We start from the raw sequence: 22,797 nt of genomic DNA on the forward strand, positions 1-22,797 counted from the left end.
AATATGTCCTGAAATCCAAATGAAGGCCACTGAATGTCCATGGTTTTTGAGGGCAGAAACAGACTCCTGGATAGTCATTACGAAAGGATGGTGTGGGAAGCAGTGGTCAAGACCTTGTAGGCTGCTTAAGTAGTCAGTACAGATGAGGAAGGGCTCACCTGTGCAGGAGCACACATGCTCAAGAGCACGATATATGGCTACAAAGTCTGCAGTGAAAACACTGCAGCCATCTGGCAAGGAGCACTGTTCAGTATGTCCAGCTTGGACATAAGTGAAGGCAACATGACCATTGACCATTAAGCCATCAGAGTAGACTATTTATGAGCTCTGGAACTCGTCAAGAATAGAGAAAAATTGGTGGTGGAGGGTCTCATGGGGAACTGAGTCTTTTGGAGCATGCTGTAAGTCCAGAAGAAGTTGTGGCCGAGGCATTGACCGTGGAGGTGTATATGAGTGGACCCAGAGGAAAGGTAGAAGAGGGAGGGACTCAAGTTCATTGAGAATGGACTGGACAAGGACTGCAATGAGAATCCCCGGTCTGGGTCACCACTGTGGGAGATGGATTACTGTGTTAGGGAAAAGGAGAAAGTAATTCAGATACTGAGATGAACTACAAATGTGGGCAGTATAATTTGCAAGCAGTTGTTGTTTTATCTGCAATGAAGGAACCAAGCTTCCACGAGGAGGCTGTTCACGGGCCTCATTCAGAAATCCCCATTGGAAGTCAAACTATGCAGTAGTGTAAAATGTTCAGTACCCACAATGCTGAGAGTGATGCTGGATCACATGCCAGGCTTCCACAGTCAAGATGGGACTGTACTAGGGCTTTGTACAGCTGCAACAGTGTAAGGCAATCTGCAGTCCAGTCAGTGTGACTCAGGCATCAGAGAATGTTAAGATGTTATCAGCGTTTTTCCTTAAGCTGATGAATATGGGGAAGCCAAGTTAAGCTGGCATCAAAGACAAGTCGTAAAAAGTAATAAGTCTCCACTTCATTAAGCAGTCGACCATCAAGGTAAAGTTCTGGGTGCGAGTGGACAGTATGATGATGACAGAAACGCACAATGCAAGTCTTTGCGGCTGAAAACTGAAAGTCATGGGTGAGGGCCCATGACTGCGCCTTTCATGTGGCCCTCTGCAGTCAACGTTCAGTCACTCCAATAGAAGAGGAGCAGAAGGAAATACAAAAATTGTCAGTTTATAAGAAGGCTGCTGCTGTGAGACCATTACTGGCCACTAAAAAGAGTGGGACACTCAGTACAGAGTCCTGTGGTACTTCATTCTCTTGAATATAGGGTAAACTGTGTGAAGCGCCGACTTGAACTCTGAAAGTGTGAAGCGACACAATGTTCCATATGAATACCAGGGGTGGGCCCCAAAGACCCCACTCATGCAGAGTAGTGAGGATGTGGTGTTGCCAAGTGGTATAGCAGGCTTTTGTCAGGTCAAAAAAGATGGCAATACGGTGTTGACAGCAGGAGAAAGCCATTCATATAGCAAATTCCAGGTATACCAAGTTGTCAGTGGTGGAGTGACCTCAGTGAAAATCACCCTGGGATGGAGCCAAAAGGCCCTGAGACTCAAGGAGCCAACACAACTGCTGGCTCACCAAATGTTTGAGTAGCTTCCACAGAACATTTTTGAAGCTGATAGGACAATAGCTATCCACATCTAGTGGGTTCTTACTTGCACTGGAACAATGATACTTTCTTGCCAATGCAATGGGAATTCCCCATCGGTCCAGATCCGGTTGAATATGGCAAGGAGGTGTCACTGGTAATATGCTGACATATGTTTAATTATTTGGTGATGGATACAGTCTGGCCCAGGAGACATGTCAGGACAATCAGCAAAGGCACTGAGAAATTCCCACTCACTGAATGGAGCATTATGTGGCTCACATTGGGGGGAAGCAAAAGTTAGATGTTGTCATTCCAAGCACTGTTTTGAGAGAGAAAAGGCGGGGTCTTAATGCTCAGATGCAGATGTGCAAGCATAAAGCTCAGCAAGACACTATGCGATTATATCTTCGCTGGTATATAAAGCTCCATTTGTGTAAATTCCATGTATATCTGTGGGGGTCTGATATCCGCAAAGGCGGCTGAGCTTGGTCCAAACCTGGGAAGGAGAAGTTCAGGTTCCAGTGGTGGAGATGTATCATTCCCAACGCTCCTGCTTCCATCATCTGATGAGCTGATGGACCCAGGCACACAGCCGTTTGAAGGCAATGAGGTTCTCCAGTGGCGTGTATCACTTATGACATTGGAAGACCCGCCGACAGTCTCTAATGGATTTCCGGTGACCACTAAGACACTGTGTTCCACTGGGGGATTGCCGATTCAGCTGTGGCAAATATGGTAGTAGTGATGGTCTGGATCACCTCATCGATGTTGCCATGCAATGGAGATTCAGTGGTGGTGGCGGAGGTGAAAGTCTCTCTGTCAGCCTTGTTAACAGCCCATCTGGACAAGTGTCCAGGTGAGTGATCCTGGGGGAGGGAAAGGAAGAGCGGAAAGAGGTCACTACCACAAAAGTCATTGTGAGCTCTCCAGTGGATAGATGGTAGAAGGTCAGGACTGCAAATCGATAGATCAATGGCCGAGTATGTGCCATGTGCCACACTAAAATGAGTGGGGGCACCTGTATTTAGGAGGGAGAGGTGAAGTTGTGTTAGCAGATCTTTGACATCTTTACCATGGCCAGTCAATTTGGTTCCATCCAACAAAGGGTTATAGGCATTAAAATCACCCACAAGTAGAAAACGTGGGGTGAGTTGGGAAATTAATGGAGCCAATACATGGTATGGCCCTTCACCATCTGGAGAAAGGCAGATGTTGCAGATGGTAATTTCCTGTGTTGTTCTCTCCGTGATAACCATAGCTTCTAAAGGTTTTTGAAGGGGGCACAGCTTCGCTACATACAGAGGTAAGGACATAAATACAGACTCCACTTGACATCTTGTTACAGTCATTATAGTTTTTGTAGTACCCCCGATAGCCACAAAGTGCGGGGGTCTGCACTGCGGTAAACCAGGTTTCCTGAAGGGCAACACAAAAAGCAGGTGTTATGCTTAATAGTTGCCATAACTCAGCCAGATGGGAGAAAAAAACTACCGCAATTCCACTGGAGTATGATGCTCTCTCTCATCTGGGAAGGCATGAAGGGACTAAGCAGGCAGTTTACGTCTCAGAGTCACCTGCTGCCATCAGTTGGGCGCTGGTGTCCAGTACCATTGAGTCTGAGGCGTCAAGGAGCTCTGTGTCCTCATCCTCAGAAGTGAAACTGTTAGGGAGCGGTGGTGTGGGGACCACTGGAGTCTCTCATTTCTTAACAGACTTCTTCTTTGTCTGTTTGCCTTATCATTGCTCCTTAAGGGCTTGCTGGGAGGGCTTCTCTGAAGCAGCTTCAGGCAGAGAGGAAGGACAGCAGCTAGTGGCTCCTTCAGCTACTGGCTGGTGTCCACTTTACCATGGGCGGGAGACTGTGGAAGGTAGAGTCCCAAGGGATCCCTTCCATGCAAGATGAGCTGGAGGAGGCTGGTGCTTCTCCTGTTGGGGGGAGGAGACCAATGTCTCCAGCATTTAGGGGGCCAGTGCTCCCAAAATAGTAGCTCTGGGAGCAAGGAAGGTGTGCCGCCAAACACCTGGAGGGGGGATATAAATGGGCAGCCCTGAGGGCCTACTGGAGGAGGCTTAGATGAGGAGCATACCATCATCAATAAATGCAACACCATCGTAGCAGTATTGTAAGATGATATTAATTGAACAGGGTTCAACCTTTCATATTTCAATTTAGCCTCTCAGTAAACCAGCCTGTCCAAGGTCTTTTATTCCATAATTTTCTCCTCCTTTTGAAGTACCATTCAGTCTGGTGAGCAGTGGGAGTGGTGCTCTCCACAGTTGATACAGGTAGGAGAAGGGGTACATGGAGTATTCGGATGCTGTGGGCATCCACAATCTCAACATGTGGTGCTAAAATTGCACTGGAAGGACATGTTCCAGAATTACCAGCATTTAAAATCACAGCATAGGGGGAGACACATATCAATTTACATCACATCGCTATACCATCACTTTTTAACAGACCTCTTCCTAAGTTTTCCACAGTTCTTTTGAGTTGTCCTACTCCTTTGTCCACATGGTGACTTCAGGCACTACAGGAGATTCAAATTTATAGTCCGAGGTCGTTAACAAGTACGAACAGTTTGGTACTTATATCGATGGCTGTGTTGTTGTCTTCGTGAAGTCTAGAGGTGATTCCACTGCGATGTTCCCGCGGTTTTCTTTGTGTTTGGATGAGACTAACTGGTTTGTAGGGCGATGTGGTATTTTGATTTTTAGAGAGCAAACGTTACATTAGTTTTGCAAATCACTATTTAATTTATTTATTCACATTTAACACTTCTACAATGATATGCAATAAGACATTCTTTTACACCGCATCTGTATTCCCACCTCCTCTAGCCCACGCTTTCTCTCCAAAGCCCTTTTACCATCTCTTCCAAAGATCGACCTCCTTTCCGCATGTCCAAAGATAACTGTCTCTTAGTTGTTAAACTCACAGTCAAAGGTTATATTTACATAAAACATTACACGTAAAGAAATTACTGACATACATGAAAATTACTGACATACACGATCTTACGTTCTGTTACAATACCCCCACACACAAGTCCGTGCATGGCATGCATGGGATTGTGTGTCACTATGGAATAAAATATGTCTAATACACACATCATAATAAAATTTCCAGTTCCGAAAGTTAGTAATAAAATTGGTTTCCCAAGTGATCTTAGTTATATATATACACTTTCCATGATATACAATTTGAAAGTTACATTGGCTGTATTGAGCAATAAGTGTAATGAGCTTATAACTAACAATAAAATATGGCACCTTATATTTAATTGATCATGGTAGCTGCAGAGCCATGTTAAGATGGGTACATAATTATATAGTATATGCATAAACTCAAGTTTACTTCAATACTGACTTAATGCATCTTAGTTAACCTCATTCTTCTGATTGTCAGTGGTTTCTTTAGAATATATTAAGTGAACTGTGTATTGCAGGCATCTCTCACAATCTTTTAATATAAGTGTTTCAATAAAATACCTTAGGGCATGGCTTGTGCCCAAAACAACCATTAAATCTAAAGAAATCATTATTCTAAAATAAACAGGTTCTTTTAACCACATACATAAAATAGACATAGTTCAAAATATTGTAATACTTATACACAATGTTAAACGGTTGTCTCTTAGGGAAAATTCATGTATACATGATGAATGGAATCACATGGTGAATCCAATGCAAATTCAATTATGTGTGATCAGCACTGTATTTTCAGAGTCAGATTAGTTTACATATTTATGATTTAATGTTTCCTTTATAATGAGATAGCTGAGACATTCCATATGATTGCGACTATAGTTGCAGTATCCTCACACTGTACATCTATTTCAGCTTTATAGGTCAAATTATGACAAACTCTACACTTAGATTGTTTAAGATTGTTAGTATTTATACCTTAACTTTACATCATTATTAAGCAGTGTTTCATTTTTATTTACTCTCCTGTGCTCAAATAGCATATTGCCATGAACAGAAATTATTCCAAATTGTGTAACAGGGTATGGGATAAATTCCTAACAGCTCTTCATTCACTTTAACATTAAATTATCTAAACTATTACAAAATATTCTCCCACAATATAAACTTCAAAATTAGTATCACATAACCTTCAATCCATCACAAGTGTTTCAAAAGTAATACACCAACATCTGTTTCCATAATGCTCTAAACCTCAATACATTCTTAATTTGCATGATTAAATTTCATGACTACCAACTATATTTTTAACACACTATAACATACCTGGTCTTTCAAAGTACACTCTCATAATCTGACAAGTACCTCCAGTTTGCTTTATCCATTAAATAACATTCCATCTGACATAGCTTACAAATGACAAGGTTTTGTCTTCTTACACACAATCACTATTCATATCTTATTACTTTAAAAGTGTCCACATCATTAACTTTGGTTTCTGTTAAGAGACATTACTATGACACTGTAGAATGGTTCGTAGCCCGACACACTGATCTCGTACCAAATTTAATGAATGGGTATACTAGAGAACAAAGAGAAATTAGTACAGACATAATTCACATTAACACAAAATCTACTTCATACTTTTAGCTGACATAGCCCCACACTTTGACATGAAGTTTTCCTTGAATGATAAAACAATAAAGTGATGTAGTTGGGCCAGTCAACTAGTTCTTTCCGAGCAGCATTTTACTTATTAATGACTATTTTATGGGTCATGTTTGTAGAGTTTTAACTCTGTAACATTGCGCAGTCCAAATAACTTCTTGGATTTTGGGTAGATTAGCCTATAGGCATTAGGGTGTGGGTTTTCCTTGATTTCAAAGGGGCCTATATAGATGTCAAAAAATTTCTTTATTTCAGAACTCATCAATCTAGATTTTTCCTGTGTTTCATCACCACAACTATCATCAAGTTCCAACACTTCATTATTTATTTCAATAAAAACATTGTACTCACTTACTGGTTTGCTTACCATACTTTTCACATCAAAAATACTAACATCATCACTACTATGGTATACTTTACTGCCAGTTTCATCTATTTCTCTCTGTTTTTCACTTTCTATGGTTGATTCTTTTTCCTGTTGCTTAGGTTTATCATCAGCTGATTCACTATTACCTTCTTGTGTGAACAACCCCCCCAATTCTGAACTAAAACATTTGTTACTCTCTTCATTATTAGCTTGCTCTCCCCTTTTTGCCCACCTGTAAAAATCATTTAACATCCCCTCATCCAGAATTGAGTCAGAACTTTGGTCTCTCCTATGTTTATTTTGTGGTGGTCTACTGTGCCACATAGCATCCCAAAATTTTTTATCAAAATTTATATAATTCACTTGGTATTCCTGGTTTTTAACCTGTTTGTTAATGGTACAGTTATTTACAGTATTGGGTTTTGTGTGAAAGTTAGTGGTCCTATTATGTTTAAATCTGTTCGCCCCAAAGCTGTGGACCCTCATTGAGGCGGTCCGGAGTTTTCCGGATGCCTACCTCTATTGTCACTCCTCCAATTTGTATTCATTCTGTTGTTCCTAGTTACACCATTGCTTTCCCAGTTACTACCTCTCCAATTAGCATTGTACTCTCTTGTTCTATCATATTGGTGTTCATTCCGAAAATCTCTATCGTCCCTTCTAGGGTTCTCTCCACGGTAATCAGAATTCCACCTCCCACTGTAATGGTTTCCGTTACTAAACTGTTGCACATTTCTCTCCATTGCCCTGCCTAATTTGTCTATATATTTTAGAAACTGGTCTAAACAGTCGTCAGGCCCATGCACTAATTCCCACTGTATTCTTTCAGGTAACCTCCTTTTAAGGGCATCAATTTGCGTCATTTCGTCGAAGGGTTTATCTAGATGCACCAATTTCCTAAGTTGATCCCTGCAAAAGTCTTTCATTGAGTGGTTTCTGCCCCTGAAGATAGGCCCATTTAAAAATTCACTTTTTATTCTACCCTGTTCAGTCTCAGACCAAAACTTATTTAAGAAACTCTTCTTAAAATCATCAAACGTTTTCCACTCATCAAAATGTTGGTTTGCCCAAGACAAAGCTTCTCCCTCAAGAAATTTTTTAACAAATTTAATCTTTAGATTACCAGACATGCCAGTAACAAGGTTGTCAGAGCAGTGTTGCAAAAAATCTACAGGGTGTAAATTATCACAAGGAAAACTTTTTACTGGTGAATTACTCCACACACTTACACCATTCATACATAAATTTCTAGACACAAAATTATCTTGCATTTCAGTGAATCTCTTGTCTATTACACTTAAATTACATGTTACAGACTCTTGTATCTTATTTAATTCAGCATCTAAGGAGTTAACTTTTGATTCTGTATCTAGACTTAATTTGTCTACCCTCTCCTCCACAGTTCTTTGAGCTGCAGTTAACATTTCAATCTCTTTCCCTTGACTTGAGCTAACTGTGGCTAACTTATTTTCTAAGGTCACAAACTTATTCTCTATAGCTTCAATTTTGGAGTTCACGCCCTTCAAACTTTCTCCTAATTGAAGTTTTAAATTTGAGATCTCTTCTTTCAGTACATCCCCGTTGTTTTTCATTTTTGCTTCCAGCGATTCACTGGATGCATTTATTTTCGATTCTAGGAATTCACTATTTGAGTTCATTGCCCTTGTTAATTCGGACTGCATTTGTCCCATTCTGGCAAAGAGTAAACTTACCCAGTCCTGTTGATCCGGTTTTCTTTCGGTTTGTGAGTCATCTGGATCGTCACTTACACCACACACGTTCGAGTCTAACATTTCTCCAACTTCCTTTTTAATTTCTTCTGATAGCGTCATGATGACACCACGTGTTTGGATACAGTTTTGACGAAAAGTTTAAAACAAAGCAGAATTGTACTTATCTTTTCACACCACGACGTCGATCACAGGTCCACCTCTCCGATAAGCCAGCACTTTGTTGGTTCTCACACTACTTTTTCTGGTCCAGGAAACGTGTACAATGTTATTCACGTTTTACGAATTATAAAGTTTGTAATGTTCCGCAAACGAAGCGCAATTAGTCCCATCGTATTTAACTGTAATATCCCGGACGAGCCCCCAAGTTTAACAGACCTCTTCCTAAGTTTTCCACAGTTCTTTTGAGTTGTCCTACTCCTTTGTCCACATGGTGACTTCAGGCACTACAGGAGATTCAAATTTATAGTCCGAGGTCGTTAACAAGTACGAACAGTTTGGTACTTATATCGATGGCTGCGTTGTTGTCTTCGTGAAGTCTAGAGGTGATTCCACTGCGATGTTCCCGCGGTTTTCTTTGTGTTTGGATGAGACTAACTGGTTTGTAGGGCGATGTGGTATTTTGATTTTTAGAGAGCAAACGTTACATTAGTTTTGCAAATCACTATTTAATTCATTTATTCACATTTAACACTTCTACAATGATATGCAATAAGACGTTCTTTTACACCGCATCTGTATTCCCACCTCCTCTAGCCCACGCTTTCTCTCCAAAGCCCCTTTACCATCTCTTCCAAAGATCGACCTCCTTTCCGCATGTCCAAAGATAACTGTCTCTTAGTTGTTAAACTCACAGTATATTTACATAAAACATTACACGTAAAGAAATCACTGACATACATGAAAATTACTGACATACACGATCTTACGTTCTGTTACAACTTTGACCTTTTCAGGTAACGAATCAGCCTCAGGGGCCAAGATGACGGCATCAGTAGCAACCCTGTCATCCTGAGGCCCCCTATAGATGTCCTGGACGAAGTGGACACCCCATCATTCTAAATTGGAGTGTAGATTGTTACTGGACTTCGACAGGAGGTCACGATAAAAAATAATTCCTTGGACCATGTTGAGGCCTTTATGGGAAGTGACCAATCAAAATATCACCCATCCTGTCACAGGCAAATAATGGCCATGACTGGGCAGGGATGCCGTCTGAATCAGGACTGACCTATTGCACATTTTGGACAGTGCTGTGCTTCCTCAAACTTATCCTCCATGTGTTCAACAAAAAAAGAGGAGGCTTTGAAGCTAGAAAGGAGCCCCCATCAGTTCTGCCACACATTAAATAACAAGGCAAATATGGCTCTCTTCTTTGTATAGGCCTGCATTCCTGCCATGGTGTAGTGAGGGATGGGAATGATTTGGGGTCATATTTTTCAGCATTAAATTCTACTTTTCCTTTCTTAGAGACTGCTGGGATCATTTGGTCCCCAGCAAAAGATAACTTGGTCTGCTTCGCTGTAGGCCATCCGCCCTGATTCCACACAGTTTAATCAGTGGCTCTCCCCACAGGCACCACCCAGCCACAGCAAAGGCCACCTGGCATGATGACCATTGCTGTGAGTCCTGATGCCCCAAGATGATGGACATCTGTTCCATGACATATGTGGGGAGGTTGCAGCTAAGGCATTAGGAGTGTGATCCCTGTGTAGCCAGGGGGCTACGATCAAGAGGGTACATGACAACCCCTCCATGATGGACTCAGTACCTTGCTGGATACTGGGTGAGTCGAAATCAAGTATTGTCATGGGGGCAAAAGAGGACAGTGAACAATCAATAGAGAGTGTGCACCTTGTAAGGTGTCCTCACTCAAATAGCTGGAATATTGGTGGAGTTGCAGTGCCGTGACAATAACAGGTGCAGAACATCATAGTGCCATGTAAGGCATTCTTCCCCAAGTGACCCGCACTTCAGAAAAATTCGGACACTGTGGATGTCAAAGCCTAAAAGGGGACCATAATATATTAGGCCAAAAAGTGGGAGACTTCTTTTAGCCACCTCTTATGACAGGCAGGAATAACTCGAGCCTATTCTAACCCTCAGACCTGCAGGGAAGTTTCTCATGGTATTTATACAACATACAAAAGTATAACTGAATACATATTTATCAAGCTACAGGAAACTGAGAAAAAATACAACTATCAGTATGTATTTCAGTAATAATCTACATAACTGCAACTCATTCAGCTTATTATTTTACTAGAAGGGCTGTGAAGTTTCCAATCATGCAAAATCGTCAGGATAAAGCTGAGAACAATTTGTTTGAATGTGATGATATTTTATGAGTTGTCTGAAATTATTTGTAATGAGTTTTCTCTGTCCTGTCTAGCAGTGCAGTATTTCAACAATTTTTGTATTCTTGAAGAGACAGAAATTTCAGCACATGGAGAATGGAGAAAACAGTTAAAAACATGCTGACTTATAATGAATGCAAAGAGAATATGTAGGCTGGTTCATTTGCTGTGTTCACAGCACTGGATGATAGTTTCTGAGTTAACACATCTACTTGTGAGAAACCTGAGTTTATCAGTTCAATGGAGAAAGTAATTATCAGGTGATATTGCGGACTTTCCCAGCGAATGTCTCCCAATGAAATTCAATTGGTCTTCAAGTGTCACAAAGAAAATGGTGATAAAAAATCTTCTTGAAATGGGTCATGCAGTTGTATTTCTTGAGGAACAAGAAACTGTTGCTTCTTATTAGTACACAATTACATCTCTACAAAGCTTATTTAAGAAGTTTTACCAGCAGAAATCAATGACAATCACAAGTCTACAAAATTTCATAAGAAGTTTTACAAGCAGCAACCAACAACAGAAATGCAGATGATCAGCCTACATCACAGTAATGTATCCCTAATGCTAACCTCATTGTGTAGATCCTGGAGTCAACAGAAAACAAAACTTATGATCTGGCCTGATGTGATTATACCCCGTTGCTTACAATGAAAAAGTTTATGCATGGAAGAAGATTTGGCAGTTCAGAAGAAGATGTTGAACTAGTTACAGTAGTCAACAGTAGAATGGAAAAACTATTTAAAAAATTTGTTTAGTTGAATTCAAAAGGGGATAAATTTTCATCATGAGTACTGTGAGAAAACATAGTGATAAAATTAGTTACATGTCCTTTAGTTTTTTGCACATCTCGAAATTTTCATAGAGTCTCTCAAGTAAAACAAAAATCCTGACAATGAGGCTACAAATCTCTAGATTTCTGATTTTGCAACCAGGTTACCTGTAGGGAGAGAAAGAGAGGGCAGGGGACTTTTTTTTTTGGGGGGGGGGGGGGGGCACCGGGGGAGGGGGGGGGGGGGTTGGAGCAGTCTACTTGCACAGTAAAAAGAGCAGTAGCAATAGCAGGTGCTGGTCTCTGCACTGTTACGTGATTCTAAATTTTTGTGTGTGAATCAGTAGTGAGAGGTGAGTTGGGAAGGAGGAGGAGTGCCCTTTGGTATTTTTTGTTATTATTTCCACTGTAAAATTTCCATTATATAGTACAAGAATAAATGAATATATATATAACTGAACTTACAGTGTTCCAAGTTTAGGTAATCCAAAGAATGTACCATTGCTAATTACAGATAACTTGTTATTCTGTAAATTGAGGATGTGCAGTCGCCACTGATTACGAAACATCATTGGAGGTAGCCATGAAATACTGTTGTTTGCCAGATCCCTGTGAAATTATCAATGTATGTAACAACTGGTAATAAGTAATTGTATACTTTGAATAAAAGGAAGTTAAACATAATTACAGTAAAGTTTTTCATGAAAGTGTTATGAGATGTACAACAGAGCACAACATAAGATAATTAGAGCAGTGGCATTAGGGTATAGCATAATTCTAATTTAGGGAAGGTAGGAACAATATACACAAACAAATGCTAATGTCTTCTTTTATAAGCAGATGTATCTGAAGTGTTCACAGACAAGAAAAAAAAAAAACATAAAAATTGTAAAGCATATAAAGAACTAGGACATAATTTTTATTTGAAGAAATTTTATGTAAATTGTCATAATTTTTCAATCTTACAAATAAGTGATAATTTAGTAAGCACTGGTACAGGACTCTTCATATCAGTTCACAATCCTTCATAAACATGAACTTATATTATTAACAGAAGACAACAAGCACTGATTTCTGTGACTGAAGCTAGAATACACAATAATAAAAGACACCAGCAAAATGAAAAAAATAGCAGAAATATAAACAAAAGAAATGAAGAACTATGAAGTAAATTAATATCTTCAATTGCCACTATTGTATTTTAGATTTAAAATGTTCAACTTCAGTGGTTCAATTTTATGTATTTTAATGGTGTAAAATTATCATTCAAATCATTTTGTTTCTCTGGCCTTCTAACCATGACACAATAGATCTTGTTAGGTTTAAGTTTAGACTGAATTGTAAATGTAATTAGTTTTTGCATAATGTGTTCCAAAATACTTTCCTTTCATTGTTCTCACAGGAAAGTTTAAATTAAAGTTTAATTTACTTATGTTAGTGAATGTTGGTGGCACACTAGGGCAAGAACATGTTAAAAATCTTATGCAGCACACATGTGCTGTAGATTAGGTGACTTTTATAGGGTTATTTAAGGCTGGCTCTTTACAGCTTGACAGACCACAAGTGTTTCTACCAAATTGTTCATCTTGACTTACCCTACACCATAGTGGTATATTGTAAACAGTTATTGCATATACCTTTTATTTCAAAACCTTTAAGTGGAAATGCCTTTGATGAGAAACAGGAATGTGTTACAGACTTTTTCCCACAACTTGTATCACATGCTGCATGATTCTTATAGCTCAATTTAACTATTTGGTTTGCTTACAAACTAATTTAACACAAATACTTCAAATACTTGCCAGTGTAATGTTATTTATTCCTTAGTATGACTACTTCTGTGTTGTCTTTTACGTTCTTATGAAGCTTCTTTTTTCCAGTTATGTATTACAGAACAGAAAATTTAATGAATTGATCATCATCTGGTTTTGCTGAGTAACTTGCAAATGAAAGCATAACTACTAATACTACATAGTTCATTTCATAAGAAGGCAATGAACAATATATCATTTTAAAAATTATAGTGATGTCACTTCCCTTCAGATTCAGATAAAAATTCATGACTAATCATTGAATTCTTGTGTGATATCAGTTATTAGCTATATGTATTCTCAGAAAGACATAAGAAATTTTGCTAGGACATCACCATTTGAAATAGACATTACAAAATATTTAAGCTAACCATAAGGGTGGATCAAATGTAAACAAGCCTTCTGCAATAAAATTCTTATTATTCATAATTAATTTAGATCTACTGTTTTGTTATTTTTCTAACTGAACCACTCCTGCCACAGGACAATCAGACTTTAATGCAATTTTCAAAGAAAATATCAGTACCTACCTGAGGTACTATTGGACCTCCCTGGTACCCATGAAGCACTCTCCTGCAACAGTTTCCTTAAGCAGCCCTAACATGTGCAAATAACAATGTGACAAGATGGGTTATAGGCTGGATGTTCAGGAGCAATCCAATGCATATCCACTATTTTTTTCCCCACTAGAACCCTCTTGCTGCTCCTCTGACAATCCTTACAGACATCCTTCAGTTCACCTACCCTTACACCTATGCCCACATCTGTACTCTGCAAACCACTGTGAGGTGCAAGGCAGAGGGTATGTAGCATTGCACCAGTTATTTGGTTTCTTCTCGTTCCATTCACATAGGCAGCATTAGAAGAAGGACTGTTTCAGTGCCTCTGTGCATGCAGCAATTATTCTCATCTTATCCTGATGACCTCTATGTGAAAAATATGTAGGAGATTTTAGTATATTCCTAGAGTCATCATTTAAAGCTGGTTCTTTAAACTTTGTTAGTAGGCTTTCTCAGGATAGTTTATGTCTACCTTCAGGAGTATTCCCGTTCAGTTCCTTCAGTATCTCTGTGACACAATCCCACAGATCAAACAAAACTGTGACCATTCACGTTGACCTTCTCCATATACATTCAAGCCCCTGTTAGTTCTATTTGGTCTACCATCTGCTTCAGCCATGACTGAACCTATGTGATCATTCCATTTCATATCCCTACAAAGTGCTACACCCAGGTATTTGTATAAGTTGGTCAATTCCAGCATTGACTCGCTGATGTCATAGTCATACGATACCATGTTTTTTTAATTTTGTAGAGTGCAAAATTTTACATTTCTGAGCAATTAAAGCAAGCTGCAAATCTTTGCACCACTTTGAAATCATATCAATATCTGACTGAATATTTATGTTGCTTCTTTCAGACATTACTTCACTATAGATAACGGCATCATCTGCAGGAAGTCTGAGATTACTATTAATATTGTCTGCAATGTCATTAATATCAACATGAACTGCAAGGGTCCCAATACATTTCATTGGGGCACATGTGAAATTACTTCTACATCTGACAATGACTCTCCATCTGAGATAACATGCTACACCCACCCTAGCAAGAAACCCTCAATACAATCACAAATTTCACTTGATACCCCATAAGACTGTACTCTTTACAATAGGTGTAGGTGTGGTTCTGAGTCAAATGATTTTTGGAAATCAAGAAATACTGCATCTGCCTGGTTGGCTTGACCCAAAGCTTTCAGAATGTCATGTGAGAAAAATATGAGATGGGTTTCACATGATCGATTTTTTCTAAATCCATGGCAGTTGGCATTGAGGAGGTCATTCTGTTCAACATACTTCATTATGTTTGACCTCAGTATATGTTCTAAGATTCTACGACAAATAAATGTCAAGAAAATTGGACGTTAGTTTTGTGGATCACTTCTACTGCCCATCTCGTAGGCAGGTGTGACCTGTGCCTTTTACCAAGAACTGGAAACAGTTTTTTGTTTGAGGGATCTATGATAGATTATAGTTAGAAGATGAGCTAACTGACATTTAGTATAGAATTTCACAAGGATTCCACTGGGCCCTGGAGATTTGTTCAGTTTTAATGATTTCAGTTGTTTCTCAACACCACCGACACTAATACCTATGTCTTTCATCTTTTTAGTGGTATGTTTATTAAATTGGGGCAATTATCCTCAGTTTTCCCTTGTAAAGGAACATTGTAAATGAATTTAACCATTTCATTTTTTGCTTTTCTACCCCCAATTTCAGCTCCTATCTCATTCATTAGGGACTGGACACTAACTTTGGTGCCACTAACAGCCTCTACATTCAACCAAAATTTCTTTGGATTTTGTGAAATACCATTTGACAATTTTCTGCTATGGTAGTAACTGAAGGCAGCACACATTGCACTCTTGACAGTTAAACATGTTTCATTTGGCATCTCTCTATGTATAGTCCTATGCTTTATTTTACACCTATCATGCAGTGGTCTCTGTTTCTCTACAAGTTGCTTTACACCACAGAGGTTCCCTCCCATTATGAACTGTTCTACTGGTTACATACCTATGCATACAGTACTACTCTTTTAAACTTTAGCCATAGTTCCTGTACATGTTCCTGCCCTGAGCTTAAAGATTGAGGTTCCTCACTGAGGTATGACACTACTGATTTTTTATCTAGTTTACTGAACATACATATCTTCCTGTTTGCTTTAGTTGTCCTTTGCACTTGGTAATCATTGTTGCCACACTCACATCATTGTCGCTTGTTTGATGTCGACGTCCTTAAAGAGTTCAGGTTTATTTGTTGCTGTTAGATCCAACATATTTCCATCATGAGTGGCATTCCTAACTATCTGTTCTAGGTAGTTTTCAGAGAAGGCATTTAGTAATGTTTCACAGGATGCCTTAACATGCCCACCACTAACAAAAATGTAATTTTTCCAGTTAATTGTTGCTGCTCATTACTGATTTGGGAACTTATGTACAAGCAAACTAAAGTTTTCTCGAAAGCTTTAGGTTACATCAGGAGATGAGTCAGGTGGGTGATAGAAGGATCCAATTATCATTTTATGCCAACCCTGATACTGAGTCTTGTCCAAACAGTCTCTTATGCAGCTTCAATTTCTATCACGGTGGATTTGAGTTTCTTGTCTACTGCAACCAATACACCACCTCAATTTCCCAGTTGCCTATCCTCTTGATATACACTTAAATTTACTCCAAAAATCACTGCTATCAATTTCAGGTTTCAACCAGCTTTCTGTACCTAGTATTACAAGATCTTCACAGCTTTTCAGAAGCGCTTCCAACTCTGGCTTTGAATGCTTCAGTAGTTTACCATTGGGATTTCAATACACTCACCTATGGAAGGCATTTTTTTTAATCTTACACTGATACCTCTAGATTTCCTACAGCTATCGTTCAGGAGTGAATGATGAACCAGTTTCAATCAGCAAAATTTTCTGCTCTTTCTTCAGCAAGTTTGTAACACAATGAGCTGACACTTCCTGGAATCCCAACTCACCATGAATGACTGTCTGAATGTGTTCATACCTGATTTGAAGTGTCTGGGAGATTCTAAATACAGTTAGCTGCCTCTCACTTTAGGCAGGATCACAAAGAACCTTGGTGTTCTGTGCTTTGGTACTGATGTAGGGATGGTGTAAATTGGTCATGTTTTTAACATGCTATCATTCTTTCTTGAGCTCTTAAGATTAACCCTTCACAAAAGGCTCTTTCTATGAGGTATTAGAGTAACCAGTGAGTGTTTTTAGCAGCATTAATATTCTTGTTCATGAGAAACTTCATTATGACGCATTGCGTAACAGCAGAATGTGCTCTCTCTCATTCATTGCAGCAGCTACTGAACACAGAGAAAATAAGGCATTCAGAAGTCAGTGTTCCTATCGAGATACACATTCTCTTATGATTGTAAAAGTGCAAATATGTCACACCTCCAGTAGACTTTCAAATTAAAAAGGGCTTGTTTTATTTGATTCATCCTTGTATGTGAAACTAAAGGTTTTAAATATTCAAAATATGACTTCTTATATCACAAGAAATGACCATCTGGTGTATAATATAATATTTTTAAGGTTTGGACAGATGAATACTACTTACAAGTATAACAGCCGGTCTAGTTTTGAGAAGGTATCAACATTGAGTGAGTAGTTCAGCAAATTATTGGCCATGTAGCTGAAAGAAAAGACACCTATATTGTGTGAAGAGAACACAGCATGTCATGCAGATAAAGTAAAGTTATATGTAATAATAATGGGATGGGCATGTTGATTAAAAGGTCTCTTCAAGTGGCAAAAGAAGGAGAAGAATTGAAGGAAATGAGAGTAGTAGGGATTAATTGCAAAAGTGTCAACAGAGTCACCTTGGAATTAGTGACTCTCCTTCTTTTTCTTTATGTTGTGCCTTTGTCCCGCATTGGTATAGGGTCAGCATGTTTGATAATGGATCAGACATGGTTAATTTAAGGGGTTGATTGATTACTTTCCTGTCACCCAATTAACTTATTTCCTATTACACAATTTACTCTTGTCCTGGATCTCATCAGCCAAATTTTCTGCCAGTGTTGCAATTTTCTTAAAGTCATATATTAAAATGAGGTTTGCTATATTCACTACTCTTCCTGTATGGGCTAGAGCAGCTTTCAGTTTATTGCTCAATATCCCCAACAAATGTGTTTTCTTACAATACTGCTTCTTATGACACCTACCCCACTCCCATAACTAATGGCAAAATTGCAGTGTACATACTCTATTACAACCTACTCCAATCCTATTGCTCAGTTCTTCCATCTCTGCTCTGAGAGAACCGCATCACATAGCACCTGAGTTGGACTTGGAGCCACTGTTCAGAATTGTCTCATCCTGATTTAACGTAAATCCATTACATCATCTTCAGTATACTCATAAGATTTTTTCTAATAGGATGTCCAAAATAAAACTACAATCAATATTTTGATGAGGTCCATGAAAGTTTGATCACTGCTTATAATGGAACAGAGCTCTTCATAAAAGTAAAATGAGGACAAAATCCAATGTTAACATTATCAGTTGAAAAGAGAAAATGCTGAGACAGGATTCCAATATTTACTACATGTAAAAATTAATAATGCAGCTTTCTTTAAGAAAACAATCTATTCACAAAAGTGTCCTATCACTATGCTTTTCTGGATGTGTAACTGGTTTGATTATTTATTGTAAATTCAAACTTTGTAGAAACAGATACTGTTATTGCAGGTAAACAATTCATTTGATTTAACAAGAATCCATTCAATAATTGAACATGGCCCATTCAAAAGGGAAGGAAAACATATCCCACTTTTATTTATTATTTGTTACATTTTAGCTGATTTATTTATTTTATTCATAGCACTAACACATGATCAGTAGGATGACAATATTATGGAAAGGATAAATGCCGAGCCACAGATAGGCACAACAAAAAGACTGCTGAACAAGTAAAATCTAGGGTGGAATAATGACAATATTATGGAATGGATAAATGCTAGGCCACAGATAGGCACAACAAAAAGACAGCTAAACAAGTAAGCTTACTTGTTTAGCAGTCTTTTTGTTATGCCTGCCTGTGACTCAGTATCTCCACTAGATGATGAGTTACAATCTATCCTATTCATAGTATTGCCAAGATAATATATCAATTATTTATGCCTCTTCATACAAATGAAAATATTCAAGTATCTCATTTATAAGGTTTTATCTAATTACATAACTGTCTCTCCCCCTGAACTCAACCCCCATTTTACATAACAGTACTGCCCCCTCCCCCAAAAAAAGTAATAAAAAATAATAAAAAAATTAATCACCATAACCTTTCTTCAAACATCCTTCCAAGCAGTTTGATTTCACTGTCTCTAAGAATAATGATGATCTTGGTTGTGACTGACACATTTTTTATAGCTTCTACTAAGGCTTCTGTTTTGCCACTACTTCTAGTCCTGCTAACATACAAAAAATCTTAACAGCTTTTCTGTGTTCTCATATCAAAATAAAATAAAAAACCTTTCTGGAGTTTTATGTAAAAACTATAGTAAGATTTATTCATCTGACATATTAAAATATGTAGCAAATTAGAACCAGACCCAAGATCTGTGCAGTTTGAGGACAGTTTTTACAGTGCTATTCGAGAATGACTCATAGTGTACCTTTTAGTTTCAATCTACTATTAATTTGTTCTTTGGATGTAGTTTCAGTACTGTGTACTGCGTAACTAGCAATTATGAAAGAAAGAATAGACTTGAGAATAGCTATGTCAGTGATTGACATAAGTTTTTTTGGAGAGAAACTTTAACTCCTTGCTGATAAGTTCACATCCAATGCAATGAATCTGTGTGCCAGATCAAGTCTGATTCCTCATTTCACTAATTTAAGCTATCACTTTTCTGGAATTTATTACTATTGTGTGTGTGTGTGTGTGTGTGTGTGTGTGTGTGTATTTATATTTCATCCTGGATTTTAGCACTAGTTTTCAAAGAAATATAGAAGTCCAGAGCCAGCAAATTTTTGATTCATCACTAGCACGACACTGTATGATGCATGCCCACTTTGAATCACAAGGATTCACATTTCACAACCCACACTGCTTCCCAAAAAGTCCTTATTCCTTCAGTAACATCTGTTTCTAATCTGTTTACAAACACATCTGTCAAGTTATTTCATTTGTTGCTGGCAAGTTCCACTAGACACATATGCAGAAGCTGCAGTTAGTAGACTGTTCTGAAGTATGCAATTCAACAAATGTTAAATCAAAATTTAATGTGTTTATTAATCAAATAACAAGTCCTTTTGAGGAAGTGTTTCCAAAGAAAAGAGTCATAGAAAACCAGTTTAACAGTACATTTAAGGCATAGGTTACCCAGTGCATTAAAGTTTCATGTAAAAGAAAAAGAGAATTGTATGTGTCAGCCAGATTGTCTAACAATACTGAAAGAATGAGGCAATATAAAGTGTACTCTAAGATACTAAGGATAGTGATACAGAAATCAAAAAACATGTACATCAAAGAGAAAACTGATAAATCTGGAAACAAAATGAAAACCATATGGAAATATGTGAAAAGTGAGATTGGAAAAAGATCAGCTGCCAAAGAAATAACTAGTTTAAGAAACAGGGGCATACAGTGGATGGTCCTGAAATAGTGGCTAATATTTACAACAATCATTTCTTAAAAGTCTCAAATCAAATAGGATACCTGGGTTCCGTAAAGAAAGTTACAGAATTCGTGCATAACACCTTAACTAACAAAAAAGATGACATGCGTGTCCAGAAAAAGGCAATGGAAGATATAGAAATAGTAATTCTGTCTTTAAAAAGAAAAAAAGCTCTGCTGGAGTTGATCACATTTCCAGAAAATTATTAAAATATTGTTGTAGAGAAATAAGTACAGTCCTTAGCCATATTTGTAATATGCCAATGGAGGAAGGCGTATTCCCTGACAGGCTGAAATATGGACTTACATGACCAATTTATAGAAAGTGAGAAAAGACTGATGCTACAAATTCATTTCAGTTCATTACTATCAATTTTTCTAAGGTACTAGAAAAATTGATGCACAGCTGAATGGTTGAGCATCTTAGTAAATACAGCACCCTCAGCAATAGCCAGTTTGGCTTTCAAAAATTGGTATCAACTGAGGATGCAATACATGCTTTTGTTGACAATGTTTTAAAATCCATAAATAATAATATTCTGACAGCTTGAATGTTTTGTGAGCTGTCACAAGCTTTTGACAGTGTAAGTTGCCATATTCTCTTGAATATAGCCAACACCCTAGGAAAGAGTGGAATAGTAGGCAAATGGCTTGAATCCTATCTCTGTGACAGAAAGCAGAAAATAATCATGGAAAGACTGCATGGTGGCCAGGTGTCTTCAGACTGGGGCTCCATTGCCACTGGAGTACCTCAAGGCTCAGTATTGGACCCACTTCTTTTTCTAATATTTATAAATGATCTGCCACTATGCACAGAAAATGGGAAAATCACCATGTTCGCTTATGACACTACCATAGCAGGTAATATATAATACCATAGCAGTTAATAATACATTGGGGAATGTGTCAAATGAGATAGTAAATAAGACTTTTGCAGATATGACAAAATGGTTTGAAACTAATGGTCTTTCCATCAATCTAAAAAAGACAAATTATGTTCATTTTCCCTCTAATACAAATGTTACCAATGAAATGAATCCAAAAATTGATGCATGAGATTCTAAAAGTTGAGTCCTCCAAATTCTTGGGTCTGCATATAGACAGCAAACTTAAGTGGCACTACCATATTCAAGATCTGTGCAAAATGTTAATCTCAGCAACATTTGCCTTGAGAATCATATCAGACAGTAGGGAGATGACCACAATAAAAACAGCATCCTTTGGCTATTTCTATCAACTTATGGCCTACAGAGTAATATTCTGGGGAAATCAACTGATAGCAAGAAAAATGTTCCATGCACAGAAGCAAGCCATAAGAATTATGTGTGGAGTGCATTCTAGGCACTCGTGCAGAAATCTATTTAGAGAGCTTCAAATCTTTACAACAACTGCTCAATATATTTTCTTCTGATGTGCTTTATTTCAAAAAATAGCAATTTATTTAAAATCAATAGTCTGTAGCATAATTATAACACCAGAAGAAAATGTGATATTCATTATGATCTAAAAACAAAGAACATGGTGAAGATTTTTGATGCCCTTTCAGCAATAATTAAGGAAGTGGTTGGAAACATACCCAAGTCTAAAGAAAAGCTGAGGCAGTTCCTTCTAGATGGATCTTATTATAGTGCAGATGAAATTCTAAGCCAAAATGCATAATACCTTCTGAGTATCCTTAAATCTAGTTTTGTGGCCTTTATGTCCCAATCATCATTCTTTGTCTATCCACAGTGTAATTTAAAACTGAAATGTATGTATACCTGTAAGTATAACTGCATGTTCATTCAGAAGTCAAGTATGATAACTCATATGTAAGAGTATATGATGGCAAGTATGTGATACGAACAATATACTTGTACACTAAGCAATAATTTGTAAAAATTTGACTCATTCCGTATCCAGAGATATATTCTCATATGGATCTGCAGAACTCAAAACAAATAAATAAAGTTATTTCTTTTATGGAGGAGTACTTCTTTCAAAGTAATAAAGAGCAGAGTGTATATCTTTACAATTTTTAAAAGTACAGGTGAAAAAGTTTCATTTTTTCTGATGTCACATAAACATCTCCAGGATCTATATATGTGGACATTATTGATATCAACAAGTAGAATGTTTTTTTTTTTGGTTTACAATCCATTCACTTAATCTAGTCAACAGACTCTAGACTAAATAAAATTGTAATTGACATACAACATACTCACAAGCGATTTATTTGAATTTCAATTCCGTCTGGGAGAGTCTTCAAGCCAAGAGTACTGCAGTTAATTTTTGTGTCCAGACAGAAGCAGCGACTGTCACCACAGCATTCAAATGCTAAGTGAAGAAAATAGTAAATCTCAGTG

At 37.9% G+C, this 22,797-nt stretch overlaps 1 protein-coding gene across 1 annotated transcript in view; it reads right to left on the bottom strand.

Moving 5' to 3' along the window:
* The window catches only part of LOC124594159 (G-protein coupled receptor GRL101-like), a 324,101-nt gene that overhangs the window by 117,610 nt on the left and 183,694 nt on the right, over positions 1-22,797 (bottom strand). The window contains exons 13-15 of the mRNA XM_047132515.1: positions 22,654-22,768; positions 17,390-17,464; positions 11,910-12,053 (exon numbers count right to left, since the gene is read on the bottom strand). Of these exons, the coding sequence (XP_046988471.1) occupies positions 11,910-12,053; positions 17,390-17,464; positions 22,654-22,768 (334 nt within the window). The remainder of the gene's footprint in view (positions 1-11,909; positions 12,054-17,389; positions 17,465-22,653; positions 22,769-22,797) is intronic.

This window comes from Schistocerca americana, chromosome 2, assembly GCF_021461395.2.
Source record: "Schistocerca americana isolate TAMUIC-IGC-003095 chromosome 2, iqSchAmer2.1, whole genome shotgun sequence".
NCBI lineage: Eukaryota > Metazoa > Arthropoda > Insecta > Orthoptera > Acrididae > Schistocerca > Schistocerca americana.